This window comes from Telmatherina bonti (assembly GCF_933228915.1).
Source record: "Telmatherina bonti genome assembly, chromosome: 5".
Taxonomy (NCBI): Eukaryota; Metazoa; Chordata; class Actinopteri; order Atheriniformes; family Telmatherinidae; genus Telmatherina; species Telmatherina bonti.
Window position 1 is genome coordinate 29,304,762 of NC_136623.1, and position 17,738 is coordinate 29,322,499.

General features: G+C 35.8%; 1 protein-coding gene across 1 annotated transcript; it reads right to left on the minus strand.

Annotated features, from left to right (window-relative positions):
• Window positions 1–4,493: 4,493 nt before the first annotated feature.
• tmem147 (transmembrane protein 147) lies at window positions 4,494–9,112 on the minus strand. The gene is made up of 8 exons (XM_079240380.1): window positions 9,015–9,112; window positions 7,564–7,668; window positions 7,019–7,088; window positions 6,818–6,883; window positions 6,591–6,727; window positions 6,398–6,482; window positions 5,972–6,093; window positions 4,494–5,225 (listed from the first exon to the last, which is right to left on the minus strand). The coding sequence occupies exons 2-8, from the start codon at window positions 7,638–7,640 to the stop codon at window positions 5,105–5,107; spliced, it is 678 nt and encodes a 225-aa protein (XP_079096506.1). The 5' UTR covers window positions 7,641–7,668; window positions 9,015–9,112; the 3' UTR covers window positions 4,494–5,104.
• Between the last annotated feature and the right edge of the window lie 8,626 nt (window positions 9,113–17,738).

Sequence of the window (17,738 nt, forward strand, 5' to 3'; positions counted from 1 at the left end):
TCTCTGCCACAGAGGTTGTATTCCTGCTGTCCCCTTCTCCTGAACTTCTCTTTACTGTAGGACTGGACCACTTTTTTTTTCTCCTTTTTGTGAATGACAGCTCTGTACTGCAAGTCATCAGCTGTTTTCTAATTTAGGGGTTGGAACCAAGGCGTAACAGGTTTAGAGAGCTGGTTTGCACCACCCTTGCTACATTACCCAGTACATTTATATTTCTTCTGGGTCCTCACACTTGAAATTGTTCTAGGAAACTTAATAGTGCTCCGGAGAACATCTGAAAGAACTTCTCATTACTCACTTTTCCAGCATTATTAATGTTTTGGGTTTTTTTTTTCTAAATTTGACTTCTGAAATGTCTCCTCTGTGTCTGTGAGTGTGTTCCACAATCTCATCCCTTACTTAATGTTGACATAAAACATTGCAGTGATTCAGTATTAATGCAGCAAGATTGAACTTAATGGCGATAAGAAGTGAGTCAAGCACAGTCTGACCACAATTTTTATCTCTAAAAGTATAACATGACCTTCATGGATCAGGGTTGGTACCACGCTGATCCTACGATGACAAACCAGTCCTCACACAGACCCACCAGGCTAAACTACTGTCATTGTGTGCAGCATTGTAATTAGCAAGCGTGGGATTTTCCACTGAACACATTCAAGCAATTGTGTAGAAAGTATTGTTTGTGTGTGTATGTGTGTGAGTGTGTGTGTATTAGGTAACAGAAAACTCCATTGTGCGTTGGAATAATGAGGCTTTTGTTGCCCTCTAAAGGCAGAGGGTGAGCAGCAGCAACAGAAAGTACGGCTGTACGGCTGACCATGGGAAAAGAAATAAATAAGCACAACTATGCAGAAAGTATGTTGTGTGAAGAGATAGAGGAATAAATCAGCAGAGGAAATGTCCAGGAGATAAAAGGATATTATATATCAGTTTCCTGAAAAACTCTTGACTTTCTTTCTTTATGTGCTCTTTTCATGTGTTTTTCTGTTAGAAAAATGATCTTTTACGTTGATAACATATTTACCTGTAATGAACCCTTACTCTGCATCTGGTGTCTATATTGCAGTTTGATGAACTGCAAGGAAAGACATCTTTCACAGTTTTTTAAGACAAAGTATGAAGATACAATGCTCCCTAAAAAGTCTCATTTTAATCCAGACTTTGGGAATTTGATCAGATTTATTCACTCCACATGACTCTGCTGTGACTTGGATTTTTTTTCTATTTAGAATTTACTTTGACAGCATTCCAGCCTGCTGACAATTCAATTCCTCCTAATCTAATTTTCATAACCACTCATGCTTGTGGGTATTTTGGGGAATGTGAAACCAAATTTTTTTTTTTTTTTTAAATGACCTGCAAATAAATATTGTGGCTACAAAAGTGTCTTAAATATTTATATCACAGTAAAAACACAACATTTAATTTAAATCCAGAGGTTTAGATATTTTTCATGCCACAAATAGTTTTTCTCATGCTTTTAGTTTTGCTTTTCTGTCCTTTATGTATTTAGAAAACATATTTCCTGAATTTTTGATAAACTGTTTTGATCTAAAGGTCCAACTTATGATGTTTTAAATCTTTCTTTCCATCTAAAGAGTTTTAAACGTTCATATAAGTGAAAAATGGTCTGGACTGAATATTAAAGTGTTGCAGAGCAAAGATTTTTATTATCTGTAAACTTTATCAGAGGATTTCTGATTGTAGCAGCGTTACATTAACTGAATCTTATTAGTACTGGTTTGAACTGGTTTGGGGCCTTTCTGTGGGGAGTTTGCAGGTTCTCCCCACGCAGCCAACATCCAACCAAATGTCCAAGTTGGCATCAGCTCTCCAGTTTCCCCAGTTAGTCAAATCACTATCATTTTTTGTTATTCTGTGACGCTGTGATCAGATTTTTGTGATGAACAGGGGAACTGTTCATGGTGTACTCCATCTCTCTCCTGATGCCAGCTGAAAAGGGCTCCAACCTGCTTCAACCTTATAAGATGGACAGGTGATTTTCATTAAATACAAAAAGGCTGTTTTTTTTAATTTTTTTTATTTTGTTGTTCTTTTTATTTTTTTTTTACAAGAATAAAACTCAACGCGCTTCAAATAGGATTAGTAATACGGTTAAAATGAAATGAAATGAAATAAACTGAATGACTGAAATGAAATAAAAAACACTATTAATCCACAAAGGGAAACTTAATAAAAATTCAAATGAAAAGTGTTCAATTAAAGCAAGTTTTAATGAATTTTTCCTACAACATATGCATGTGATTTGTATAATTCTGGTTTTTTTTTGTGAGAACTACATTACATTGAGATTGGAACTTCATATTTTCTTTAATGATGTTTATTTTTGCAGTTAGATGAAGAATAAATATGTATTAATGCATGTAGAGATTTGTTTTCTTTTTCAGATCCACTCAGCATGACTTCTTCAGTAATATATTTTAGTAGGACGGATGTTTCATAAATACAGTACAAAACCCTCGAGGGCAAAACTTGTCCATCACAAATTCAGGAAAAGGATATTTTCATGTAATATGTCGTCAATCTTATCAAAGCCGTGATGTTTTCCTAACCTTCACCATCTAATTGTTGCCAACGAGTTGATAAAGTGGAAGCCTGAAGAAACAGAGTAAAGTGTTTAAAAGACAGAGAACTAGTGACTGATTTGGGCCGAAATGCAGCAAGGAAGAAGCCAGTGTTTTTAATGACAGCCACTGGTGATGTTTCATGCATGCCAAAGGAGTAAATAATGAGAATCATCTGATGAGGAGCTGCCACAAGACTCACTCTCTCCATGTCAAGTCAAGCTGCTTCTTTAAGACAATCACATGAGTGTGTTCTAGTCCGGACACATATCACTGTTTGTGTCTTTGTAATGACACTGACAAATTCATCATATTAATGTCTTTATCATTTAATCTGCAGGTTATGAGAACCAGGACAACATGAAAGAACAGGAAGGAAACTGGAACATAACACGTACATGTAACCAACACAAAATTCATTAAAAAGATCAGGATCAACAAGTTTATGACCCCTTTGTTCATGTTTAGTATGTTATTGTCTTTGACACTTAAACATTGTTGTGCTGCTTTTTATCAAGTGTTTAGAAGATGTATCTGTGCTGGAAACGTTTCTGGTCAGATCAGATCACAGTTGAACATTTAGGACATCAGAGAAAATGTGGCATGAGTGCTTTACTGTGGGAAACACCTTCTCCACAGTAAAGCACGGCGGTGGCAGCATCATGTAGAGATCATTCTGTGAACATTGGCCGTGACTGAGGTTTTATTTCAGCTTTATGTTCAAATAAAACAAAGGGTAACATTAACATTACACTGTTCTTTTTTTCTGAAAATCAACACAATAAATCAAAATGTTAAACCAGATTCTGTCCATATTGTTTAAGATAAACTGTTTCTGGTGTTTATTCGTTGTGATTTAACCTACCAAAAGACTAGAAACATGGTACAGTTATTTAATCAAGATTATATGCTTTGTTTTATTATCCATAGCATGAAGGCAGTGTGTTTCATATCGGTCATATTGGTGGTGGGGGTGTGGGGCAGAAACTTAAGCCATTTGTTTGAGGTATGCTTAATATAATTAATATAATACACTGCAGCGCAATCTCATAATGGTGGACTAAAATGACTGGTTTCAACACATAAGCTTTTAGATGTTTTCCTTCCATCTGCTTTTCCCACCAGCCTCAACATTTCACTGGATAATCTGTTTAACCCGACACCAAAAGTGTTTTCAAAGCCAAAACCAGTATAATGGACACCGTCCTTTCTCCCCATCACGCCCAGGGGACCCGTCTTTTCTACGTTCATTCAGGCTGACCTGCTTTTCTGTCTCAGCCATAGACTGTATATAAAAGAGGTCCCAACACTGAAAATAGTTGAGGTGATAATTTCCACAATGAACTTTCTCATTTTAACAACTTAGTCTTTGTTTTCCGTTTGGCTATTTGTTCACTAAAAGAGCTTAAAGATTAAAAAAAAAAAAAAAATCTAAAATGACAGAAATTACATCCAAAACCAGGATAATATCTGATGATTTAGTTTTGTACTCTTATATATGATATATCTTATATAAGATATATAGTTATAATCTCAATTTAAATGAGCATATCTCAGTTCCGGTCTTCAGGCCCCCCTGCCCTGCATGTTTTATAGACAATTCTACCTTAACATACCTGAACGAAGTAAAGTTAACAGACTGCAAACAACTTAATGAGGAAGTTCAGTCATCTGATTATGATGCAATGGAAGAGGAACATGTGGAAAACCTGCAGAGCAGGGGGTCCTAAAGACTGGAATGGAGTAATACTGATTTAAACTCATGTGTCATATTACACCATTATCCTTACTCAGTGTTTCCCTGTGTTTGGAAAAAAAAGCATTAAGTTCTTAATATATTAATAAATCATTAACATCACAATCTGATCAATAAGGACACTGCCACAGAGATAAGACAACACAAAGATCATTTAATTGGAGAGAAACAGCAGAAATTCAGATTAGTGTTAGACTTCTTTTCACTAGTTAAAAAAAATGCCCAGGAGTTGTGTTTAAAATCTGGTCATATTTATTTGAGTATAAATAAACGTACAGTTTTGTCACTACAGAGCTGTCTACAAGTTGTCACTTATTCATTAAAAAAAAGAAAAGTACTTCACTAGCTGGTTAAGTATTTATCATGGCTCATTGGAAAACATAGAAAAGAAATGTTCTTATTAAGTATGAATTCATTTGTGGTTACTATGATGCAAAATTCACATTTCCATAAAACCAACGCAGCTCATGTTGACCAATCACAGTACAGAAACCTCCTGATGTCACTGTTTATTCTGCACCTTCAACTGATGGAGTGAAAATACACAAAACAATCTCTTGAGCACATTTTTCTATCATTGGTCCATTCACACTGACCAAAACAAACCAGTTGATGAACTGTGCCAGTCAGGTCACTCCAGCCACTCACTGGCAGTAAATATTCAGCAATCTTTAGAGGTGTATGTGGCGATATTAAAGCCACAGTGACACCCCTAATCATGGGGCCATTATAGGCTTTTTCCCCACAGTGCTGTTGTTTATTAGCTGCTGTGAACCAGAGTGACAAACAGGAAGAGCGAGCAAAGAGAGATGGCACCAGTAAGCACAGCTTTTACCAGCAACACTGTCCAGCTGCCCAGCAGGAAGACGTGGACAAACAACCTGAAGACACAACAGAGACGAGCGAAATGATGCAGCGTGTTCAACAGAAACAAAACGGCTTAAACATGCTAAAAAAATCACAAACTGATACTTCAAAACACCTTTAGTAACAATTACTAAACTTATTCAATAATTCACTTCAACAATTACACAAATCTATAAATATGACTATGAAGTAAATTATAACATTCCTGAAAGTATAAAACAAGTTAATTGAAAAATGTCATCTTTAGCAACTTTTAATCATTTATGACATTTTCTATCACTTTTATTTCAAAGCTTTTTGTTTTGGTTTATTCTCTGTATATGTTAATAAACCTGTAACACCCGGAGAGCCACGTTTCCCCATAGTGTAATAAAAGCACCAGTTATCCATGCTCATGCTGTCATAATGGTGCCATCGTGTGGTTTGTAAAGTCATGTTTAGCTACTTTAGTGCAGCTGAGCATCACTGAACTGCAGATTCATATTTACAATTATTTCAGCTCTTTGAAAATATGCCATTTTTCACATCAAGGTTTTAGTGAGAATATTCTGTCTAGTTTTGTCCAAGAAGTGTGAAGCCAAAGCAAGAATAGTTGATTTCCGTCCTTAGAGGTCAAACTCAACCGTACTTTTACTGATGTTACACCTTTATATTCCAGCTTTAGTGAACTCAATGACTAGTTTTTTAAACAAAAGCAAATTTTTTCCTCACTAAACTGAGTGTTTTGACATGTATGATTGTATAAAACATGCAAACTTACTCCATTAAGAAGGACTTATAGACGCAGAGAGCCAGCAGAACGGTAACAGGCAGCCTGAAGCTCTTAGGGAGGTCATACCGTGTGAACATCCACACCACTGATGCCATGGCAATGTAATGGACCTGAACAAGCACAAACAACATTCATATATATCTTTTTTATGCAAATATATTTTTGTCAAAAACATGCTCACATTTCAACAATAATGTATTTATTAGACTGAGTAGTGGCTTGATATTTACCATCAAGTAAACATACAAACAGGAGAAGTTGTTGCAATGAACAAGTGTTAAAAAAACTACATGTGAATCTCAGATGGAGAAAAACTGTGGAAACCATATGGAAACTAAAGATTTGATAGAAAAATTTATTAAAGATAGAAGTTATAAGTGATAGAGAAAAGTGGAAAGATGTCCAGCTGCTCACCAAACTAATGTTAGAGTCAAAGCTCATCTGGATATATTTCCAGTCGAACTCGATCCCTCTCGCTCCAACCCACAGCGGAAGACACCTGAAGAACCACAAAGTTATTAATAAACAATATCCATGCAGTGACTTTAAATTTAATTTTAAAAAATGAAAAGGTTTTATTTTCTTTGGGAAGATTGTGACTGCATACCTGGACATCACAAGTTCAGCTGTTGCCCAGCCCATGGCGGCGACCATGATCTTGTACTCTCCTTTTCCGGCATTACGAGACATCACAAGGTGGAGACCCAACAGGTCTGCCAGGTCTACTGTGGCTTTCATAAATTCCTAAGAAGCCGAATCAACATACAAATGCACACATTATAGTTCATTAAAAATGCTATTCATTCTGCTTCCTGATAAAGTTTAAACACTCACCCCAACAAAGTCATAAATGCCAGCTCCTCCTTCCCAAGTGGGGAAAAATGTAGCAAGGAACAGCATCTGAAGCAGAAACATAAACAAGCCCCATTCACACAAAAGCAAAACATTTCACGTCCGCATTGTTGTGATATGTTATATTATTATTCATTTGATTTTTCAGTTAAAATAAGAAGCAAATCAGACAGAGTCATTCACCTTGCAGAGCTGGACAAAAAGGTATGTTGCACCAGCCTGAACGCATCTCCAGAAGGCGTTGTACTCTGAGCTGAACATTTGACAGACAAACACAGAATCAAATCTTAGTGCTCACACAGACGGCCTGGCATGTGAGCGTAATATTAAGTTGAAGGAAAAAAAAACCTTTGAAGCATAAAGTTTTAAGATGAGAGTTAAAGGAGTAAGTGCCTTAACAATGAGGGGGAAAGGGGCCTTAAATGGACATACTGGCCAAATCATGAGCATGCTGCACAAATCTAAGAGGATTACATAAACCCTCTCCCAAAACCTCAGACATTACTAAGAAGATTATTGTCTTACAGAGAATTTACCGTCTCTGAACATATGTTAATACTGTAACAAAGACATGATATGTAATTTTCTATATGATCAAAACTAGTTTTTTGTTTTTTTTTAAATAAAGTATCTTTTGCTTTGATTTCACTGCCAGGTAGCATGCAGCATGGAAAGTCAAACAGGTGTCAATGGAAACTCTGCATTTGCTTTAATTTAAACACACTCACAGGCCACTGCACTTGTATGTTATAAAGTAGGGAAAATATGCCAGCGCAAAGCAGTTTCCAAAGTGAAAAAGCGTCATGGTGTCTGGTCATAAAATTCTGCTCCACCTGGAGAAAAATAAACAAAACACACAAGTACACCAAATTGAATACACTTATGCCATGCATTAATTAATAATTGAAATCATTCAAATGCTTGCATTTAAATCTGGGGTAGGTAATGCTGGGGCACCCTGTCTTGGCTCCTTCCCCTCTGGTTTTGCTCCTTGCCTGACCCGAGGCTTTTTTCTTACCTCCGCCAAGGACGTTATGTTTTTACTGGTGTTTATCGGTTTGTGTTAAAGATAACTCAAAACGTTATGGACAGATTTTAATTAAATTTTCAGGAGTTGTTGGAAATGTCAAAAGGAAGAACATATTTAATTTTCATCCGGATCACCGTTTGGATCCACAATTTTTTTTAAAGTCGTGACAGAGGTTTGAGGTCTCTTGAGTGTTTTCTAGTTCGCAGCTTTTTCCACCAAAATTTTCTTTTTCTCGGCTGTTTAGCAGGAGGAGGCAAATAAACCGAGCCGGGTCGGGAAATCCTTCCTGTATTTTTGCTCAGCCGTGAAGAAGCTTTCAAATATATATATATAAGAAATGAACAGCTTTACTTTGGCCCTAATGTTTTGATTGGTCAGAGTTTTTACAGATTTACAGTAAAAAGAGGGGTCTAATTATATCTCTTACTATTCATGATTTAAATATGTACAGATTAGGATCAGAACAAGGAACCACTTGACCTAGAGTAAAAAATGTCTCTGTGCAAGATTTCCTACCCCAGCTTTAATCTGCATCATGTCAGACTGTGCTCAGATTTATAGCTCAAAACGTCATATTGTTTGCTTACAGTATTAAGACATAAGAGAAAGGCAGCAGGAAAACATTTTCTCTGGAAAATTTCAAGGTAAAATTTAAATTTCTGTCATAAAACTAGTATCCAGTGAGAAAAATGGTTGATTAATAGTAATATATTACTGTTTTGTTTACAGCATAAAACTGTGATAACCTGGTTCTTACATTCAAATAAAAGATTAAAGAATTTAACCTGAATTTTTTTATGAATGAACTTTAATTCGACTAAGATATAATCAGTGTCTTGTATACATGAGCACAACAGCTAAAACACAAAAAAATCTTCCATTTGCCTCCTGAAATATTAAAAATGTTCATTTAAATCAGTACCTACAAAGCAAAGAAGTCGTGTAATCTATTTTAGAGAAGTTAATAATCTGCACATCAGATAGCTAAGCTGGGATGTCTTCAACCAGCGTGGACATGCCGACACATTCAGCTAACAAGACTTTTCTCACTGATCATTTCCGCACAAAGATTGTTCCGTCGCGTTAAAGGTTAGACTTGATGGTGGACCCAAATAGATAACAAATAATAATGTAATAAATGTAACTTACAACGCTGAAATAGAAAAGCCAGGAGACCGTGAAACTGTCATTAAATGACAACCGGAAGTGAGCTAGGCGTCACATCGAAATGCTTCCGGCTATGTTTTCTTCCTCTTCTTGATCTTTCTGGCAGCTTCAGTACAGTTCAGTGCGTTGCTGTCCCCTATAGTCACATAAATGTAGCTGTCGCCCGTACAGTTGACCTAAAACTTAGTCATCCCATTTCATTAAAGAAAGGGCTGAATTTACTACAGTCACTCAAATAACTGGAGACTGAAAAAGGGAACAAAAATCTATATATTTGTGAAATTGTAATGTCGTAATATTAGACTGTTTACATTTAATTGAGTTGAAGAAACACACACACACACACACACACACACACACACACACACACACACACACACACACACACACACACACACACACACACACACACACACAAAGAGAGAAAAATGAAAAACTATATTGGTCCAGGACAAATTAGAGCACTTTTCTGGTGAACAGTGGGACAAAGTACCTGTCAATGAGTGCAGAAGTCTGGTTGACAAGTACAGAAAATACCTGACTGTAGAAGAAACATTAAAAGACTATTCAACAAAATGTTCGTAAGCATTTATCATTTTATCATGTTTGTTTGCTTTTTTTTTTTTTTTATTAAACCAGAATTTGTAATGTAAACCAGAAATAATGTAATAATTTTCCATTTTTATTATTATCATTATTTAGTCAATTTCAGCTTATTTCACAGGCAGTTGTGGTTTTTTTTTTCCTTCTTTAATGGGTGGGTATGAATAAATTTGAGAATGACTGTATTTCCTCAGAAATCTACCTTTCTTCTATTTTAATATGGTCATATTAGACTTTAAATAAAATCTAGGACTAGGAAAAAAAAAGTCTTAGGTCTTTATTTAGCCATTTAACGAATTATCTTTTAAAAACAGGGAAAATGTACAAATATTTTGTAAAATTGTTATTTATTGCCATGTGATATGTCAAAATTATGATTTGGCAAAAGGTAGCCACCCACCAGAGCATATAAGTCAAGTATCAGACTGTGTACAAAGGCAAAGGTTTTACTATAAAGTGATGCAAAAAGTTCTCAGAAATTGTGTGTATTTAATACTTAGTTAATCAATAAACAATTAATTAGAGGTTAATCAATATGCCAAGACATGTTTAATCCTAATGTCTTTTTATGGCACGACAATGCATAAAAAATGTTGCAGACTTCATGACTCCACAGTTTTTGCATTTGAAGTCTTCTTGATTCATAGCAAGCTCCAATTTAGTTTCCATCACATAAGAGCAGATCTCAGTGTTGTCTCGCTCACTATTAAACATCTAATAAAGTTATCCTAAACCATTTTTTTTCACTTATTATTGCCTAAGCATGCACTGCATACTTTTAAAAAAATAAATGGTCTTTTTTTTCTACCTTCTATTAACCTCCATCCATCCATCCATTTTCTAAACCGTTTAATCCAATTCAGGGTCGCGGGGAAGCTGGAGCGTATCCCAGCTGGCATTGGGCGACAGGCAGGGTACACCCTGGACAGCTCGCCAGTCCATCGCAGGGCCCTTCTATTAACCTGTCAACATCAAATCAAAATAATTTGTTTAGACATTTAACTACTCACACATGACAAGCTCATTTGCATTAAAAGTTAATGTATGTATGACAGACTCTTTGCCACTGAATCATTTTATTGGCCATCAATAATTTAGTATCCTTCGAGCACCATTCAGATGTTTTTACTGCTCAACATGGCATTAAAGCGCTATTAAATCTCCTAACCCACCACTGGAGGGCGCACTCGATCCCTTATTTAAGAAAATACGTCCATTTCCAAAAGGAGAAAAAGGAAGTGAAATTGATCCAGTAAGAATCCTCCTTTTAAAGCTGTGTTTGAAAGTTTTATCTCTATAACCCACTCAACTACAAAACGTTTATCATTCATCCATTAAACCTCCTAAACTTGTTTTTCAGTTTGCTGTTAAACTCTTGACTTTTTTACTAAAGAATATCCAAATATCATCGCTCTCTTCCTTAAGAACACCAACATTTCTTTCCCTCTCTGTCTTTAGAAGATAAAGATGTTGTCTGACTAGAAAGGGGTTAATTACTTTTGGTTTACTTCAAGAGACGCAGTTCTTAAACTATATATGATCCACTCAGTGATTCCTTCATCACTCTGGTTACTATCTGGTTACCAACCATTCCTTCTTCATGTAATCTGTTTTACCAAAATTAATGGGAAATTTGCTAACTTTTTTTTTTTTTTTTTTTTTTAAATTAGATTCAGCATGTGTCCAATATGCTTTCCCTTCCTTGAGATGCAGAGATCCAAACATTACCAGCTTATGTCAGTTTGCCTGGATTTCTCCTTATTAATGTCAAAAGCACATTCTGTTACAGATAAACTCTTATTCTAGGAGTGTCTGTTGCTTAAAGGTTAAAACAAACAAACAAAACTAGAAAATCAGAGTAAAAAGAACTGCCTTTCCTTCAGCTTTAATGATACTTTGCTGTTCAGACCGGAAATGGTTCTTTGCTGATTTTTTTTTTTCCCGTCCACTTCTTATTTCTCTCTGTCTATCTGTGATGATGTAAAAGACTTGATATATTTTTCTCCCTTTTGTATCTCTAAAACCTTTGTTTATTCTTTGTAAAAATCTGAATTGATCATTCTTTCTCAAATGTTTAGCTCTTCTGTATCCTCCCACAGTGTTTCATATCACAGCTTAATGCTGCTTTATTGGTTGTAAAATAAATTTGATTATGGTTTATATAAACATCTTTTCCATGCGTGGCACATTCAGCACACCTATAATATTGACATGCATAATTATAGGTTTATTTATAGGTTTATTTATATAAAAATAAATAACTCAACTGACAAACACAACAGCAGAGATATTTTTGAAAATTTCATGGATTATTTTTTCCCAATAATGTCCATAAAAGAAGATAAAACAGAAAAACAAGAGAATAATAATGAACTGAAATACAAATTTATTGATTTTTTTTTTTTTTTACATTAATGTCACCATCTAATTGTTGTTGGGGTTTTCTCTTCTTTTCTTTATAACATATATGCACAAAGAAACAAAAACAAAAAGAAACTAATACACACCACTATACATTAAACCACATGAACCAAAAGCCAAGAACAATATTGGAGCAAGTGTCAAACAAAATGAATAAAATGCTTAAAGGAATGAATGGATGAAAAAAAAAAAAAAGATTTACATGTCCTTTATGCCTCTGATTTATTCACAGTAGTTTTCTAAAGCACATATAGTGTATGTAATATTTTCACAAAATTAAAGTATAACATAATCAAGCCTTAATTTAGAATAAAGGAAAACTAAATCCTTCCATGTGGTGAAATTCTTTGTCCTGGAGATGTAAACCAGGGCATACACACTTCTGATATAACTTTCTGATTTCACAAATAATTAAATGAATATTATATTTAACATCAGTGTAAAATAAAACCCTAAGACTCATTCTACAGCAAATATACTTGTAGTCTTAATCCTCCTCTGTGATTTGTGCGCTGTTGGTTTCTTGCTTCACTTCCTCACGGTGGCAGATGAAGTTTCTTCTTTCTGAGCAGTCCCTTGTGATCCAGTTGTTATTGGCTGTTTTTGAGAAAGCCCCACAGTATTGCCAAAGGGACGGGCAGTCTGGCAGGTTGCCTGTGTGGTTCACTTCCTCTCCGTCCATCCACCACCACTCCCCTCTCAGGAAGCGCAAACCAGTCCAAACCTGACAAGCACAATGAAGAGTCTACAAATATTTATTTGGAAATATTTTTATTTAAGTCAAAATAAGATCAAACTAAATTAATCATTTTGTTGCGTAAAAGATTGTAAGTTTTAAAAGAGTTTTAACCCTCAAACCTCATCAGTGGTGGCTCTGTAGATCTTGTCTCTGACATAGCTGTAGTCTGATGGGCTGCTCACACTCAGCAGGTCATACTGGTATGATGGTGTTGTCATTTGCCTGCAGTGTTTCAGAGCATCCTCCCATGTCTTGTTCTCAGTCACCACCGCCAGGTTGTCATCATAGCAGACAAACTGAAACTCTTTAGAGCAGTCACTGCTGTGCCACTTTTTATTTCTGGCACTAAAAGAACCGCAGTTGCCAAGAATTTTGAGGTCAGCCCAGTTTTGGCTTTGTGAGACATCATCTCCTGAAAGTCCTTCACCTGTTCTGGAAGAAAAAGGGCAGAGACTTACAGTTTAAGATAACAACATCATCATTATCATCATCAAGAAGGCCTTAAAAAGGATACTCACTTCCCATTTATCCACTTCCAAACTGAGTCTGTCTCTGGATCTCTGTGTAGACCGATCCAGAAAAGTGACGATGTCGATCCGATCCACTCACTCAGCTCGTCTGCGCCCACGAAGTCCCAAGTAACCAAATCAGTGTGATGACTTTGGCAGTACAGTCTTGCATTTGTCCAGTCCAGGCTTTTAGCAGGAATGTATACAGTAATTTCTATCTTTGTTTCTAAGCAAAGTACACTCACAAACAGAAAGGTGAGCAGGAGCTCAAAGTTTCTGATGTTTCCCATGTAGAGTCCTGTTGTCACGTTGAGTTTAAGTGACTGGAGAGGAGCTGCCACTCTGCTTTTATACCATCAGACAGGTCAACCCCATCCGGACACACACATCCTCAGATCCAGCTGACCAGCAGCAACCTCTCCTCCCATCCGTTAAAGTGACTTTTACAATTTTACATTTGCAGTATTACTGTGCATATTAAAGAAAACAAACAAACAAAACACTACTTTTTCAACCAGTTTGAACCATGACCAACTGGTTGTCCATTGACAAAAATAAATTAAAAAAAAAAAAAAATTCACTCTGTCCCCTTTTGAACACCCACATGTTACACATATACTATTCCTGGCTACAACCATAACTGCAGATTCAGTAAAAACTAAGTCAGTTACGGTGACCAGTAGCAGATGATACTGTAACAATAAAGGTCCTATTGCATAAGAAAAGACTCCAGTAAAAGGAGTGCCTTATAGCTGCTCCACATCAAGTCTTTTATCCATAGTAATAAATAAATAAAAATATAAAAATATAAATGAAATATTTTGGGTCAAAATTAGAGGAATTTTTATGAAGACATGTGAGACTAAAACCTCTTCCTTCTAAGTAAAAACATATTGTACCTAAAAGCGCGGTAAGAATGGGTATTCCCTGAAGTACTAAATTATCAGTTGAACGGTTTCAGAGTTTAGCAGATATCTTGCTGGACAACATCACCTCCAACTCTCTTTCTACCATATTTTATGTCACCATCCTTCTCCTTCTACACTTGTCCTCTTTTGCCTGTATCCCTTCTGTGCCACAATATACTTTCAACAGTTCTGTTCTTTCTGCATAAATTAAAATACATATTTGCAATCATTACAACTAATATGTGATGTGATTGGAAACAGTGATTATGAGTCATAAGAAATAATGCTGATTAATTTGCTCTTTCATTTAAGTAGGTGCTGATTTTAAAAACAAATGTTAAGAAATCAGAAACAAAACCAAACAAAGTGTACCCAAATGCAGTATTGTGTTTATCAGTGGTTCTCAGCATTTCATTCAAATCCTCTTCATTCAAAACAGTATTCGTGCTTGGATGGGGAAATCAGGCGGCAGGTTGGTTATATGATACTCTGGAACGTCACGGTGATGAATGCATCCTTGAGATGATTAATGTCGTCTGAACAATTCAGCCTCACTTTGAGCTTTAAACTAAAGCATCTGAAACTGAAATGCTATCGAGACAAAAAGTAGTGATAAAATCTCTGTTTTACAGTTACTTTTACCAATATGCTGTCATCTAAAGACACAGTCAGAGTGCATACTTTATTCATGATTCAAATAAAATTGTGACAGCATTTAGGCCAAGCAGTATTTGTCAAGGTGATATATTGAAGGAAGCGTACAGAAATTCATTCAGTTTCAAATGCAGGTGTTGTTAATGAGATATTATTAGTATTTCCCTCATTAGATCAGCATTTATAATAAGTAGCTTGAAAAATAAAACTATTCATTCAAAAAGTCCAAAATGTGTAAGAAAAAATTCTAAATGCATTTCATTCATTCATTCATTCATTCATTTCCTTATTCCAATAATATTATATTGTATTGCAATGTATTGCATTGCATTGTATTATATTATATTATATTATATTATATTATATTATATTATATTATATTATATTATATTATATTACATTACATTACATTATATCATATCATATTATATTATATTATTAGAGGATACATTGCCTTTTGGATCGACAAGTGGATCTCAAACACTCATTGTGATCAGGATGCAGTTCTTACAATATATGTGCAATATGAAAATAGGCATGAAACATTTCTTCTTATTTAGTTTATTTCTGTATCTTTCCAGTTATCCAGGTCATGGCAGCCTTCACAGCCCCGTTCTTCCATGTTTGTTCTCCTGCAGAAGATGGATGAATTATCAGTGAGTCTTTAGAGTCACCTGCTGTTGTTTCTATGTTACTGCAGAAAGACCCAGCATACAGACATGAAAGAGGTTTAAAAAAAAAAGAAAAGAGAAAGGTCCTTTGTGCATCTGAAGAAAAACATCTGGATTTCTTTTTAGCTCTTGAAGATGCTTCATGTTTCATTTAAAGATGCTTGGCTACTTTATCTTAGTGTTTTTTTAATCCAGGGGAAACCATTAGGGATTATTAAAGCAGCACCAATTTCTGGTGAAAGTCATGGACACTGTGCTCTCTGGACTAAAGGAGGTAAAGACCCCCCGGTATGCTCAGTTCAAAAGCCTTCTTCTCAATGACAGTATGCCTATGGAGTGTGTATGGAACTGGTATCTGCAGGAAACATCCCATCCAGATGATTTAATTTTTTTTTCTATGGAAGGCCTTGAATCTTTTAGCAAGATACCGATAAATCACATGCTGCGTTTATACAACATGAATTTATTGAAGAAGAGTTGGCATGCCGGAGTGTCCTGCCTGCACTTCAGACCTTCACCAACTAAAATACATTGGGGGCAAAATACAACAAAGAAGATTGAGGACTGTTTGCCGGCTATAATACCTCATCAGATTTGAATGGGAAAATATTACTATTTCAAATAGTCTCCTTGGTTAGAAGACATTTACAAAGTTATGTTTAAAGGAGAGGGGATGTGGGGTTTCTTTTGCAAATCAATGTAGTATGTTTGTTTTTTTTTTTAAAATTAACCCAGTGTCGGTACTGGTGTTGAAGAGTTTGGCTGCAAAGGTTTGGGTAACACTGAATAACCTGCGACACAGCTGAAGTCTTTTCTGCTTGATCCTCAGTCTACTAGAAACAACAGTAACGAGGTAAAGGATGAGCAGGACAAACATCTGGAAGTAAAAGCATTTTCTTTGCTGCTGCACATATTTTCTGAGTCTCCACTGCCAACAGATGTGAATATGACACCATCATTTCAACATGGGGTCAGTTTCAGATTTTTTACCTGACAGACTAAATGAGCAGAATTTTTTTATGTGATGTCTGGTGTTGATATGGTTGTATGATGTTCTGCTGTGTCAGAGGTGATGGACTTTACTCTGCTGCTGCTGAGTGTGTGTGTGAGTGTGTGTGTGTGTGTATATTTATGTGTCTTCAGAAATCAATATATAAAGCTACTTTGAGGTACAGTCAATTATAAGTTACTGTTCGTGTGTGTGGTTTTTTCTAGCAGTCTTGTGGTTCTTTTTTTTTTACTGATAATTAGCTATGTTAAGAAACGTTTGCATCACCTTTTCTCTCCTTAAAAGATGATGATGATCTTGCTTTTGCTAAAAGTTAAACAAAAGCTGACTTTCTCTGCCAAGCTTAAGGTTTTTTCTGATGGTTTTCCACGTGGTCTTTGAGCTGAATAAGTCTTGCTGTGGCACTATAAAATGCCAGTAGGTGGCTTTGAAGTTTCTTTGTGATTACTCCATCTTTGATTTGCAGGCGAATAAATGTCGAGGAGACAAGAAATGGCTTTTGTCCACTATTTGTCTATTCATCTAAAAGGACATTTTAGAAAAACATTTTTCAAGGTGTTTTTCCAAAGAATAAGCGAAGACACAAGAAACTTTAGAAATCTGATACATCTTTCATTTAAATTTGTGTCAAGGTGCACTACAGATTAATTTAGTCCTTTTCCATGCTCAGTTCCTCCAGTTACGTGATGTGGGAGGGGTGGGGCTAAAGCCTAAAGCTAATATCACCCAGGAAGTACCCAGGGCAGACCATCAGTCCCTCACAGGGAAGGTATCTGGAAGAAGTTTAGAAATAAATAGTATATAGCATCATTGTTGAATCTTTGAATTTATTAAATTGAGAGGTAAGAATTTTCACTTGAAAACATCTGGTGTCTATATTTGCTACATCCCCTTCAGGGTCATGGGGTTCAGAAAGATTTTCTGGCTTCCATGAGGTCAGAGGCCAGATCTTTAACCCATTACAGATCTAACACACACAAAAACAAACAACCACTCACACCTGCAGCCAGTTGAGACTCAGATTAAGCTACATGTCCACATGAACTCCCAGGCAGAGTGAGAATCAGACAAGCTTCGGCCCCAAAATTCAACCCAGGAGCTTCGTTCAGTGAGTGAACAGAGCTAATCATGGTTTTAAATGCTCCATTATCTTTGAAAGCAAGCATTTTATAAATCTAATATTATCATTGGT

Bases quoted from the DNA above. Each gene is read 5' to 3' on its own strand.
- tmem147 (XM_079240380.1), bottom strand. From the start codon at position 7,640: ATGACGCTTTTTCACTTTGGAAACTGCTTTGCGCTGGCATATTTTCCC. The intron at 6,094-6,397 runs GTGAGCAGCTGG...GTGCTTGTTCAG, and splicing joins TTGACTCTAACATTAGTTTG to GTCCATTACATTGCCATGGC. The intron at 5,226-5,971 runs GTAAGTTTGCAT...TTGTGTCTTCAG, and splicing joins TATAAGTCCTTCTTAATGGA to GTTGTTTGTCCACGTCTTCC.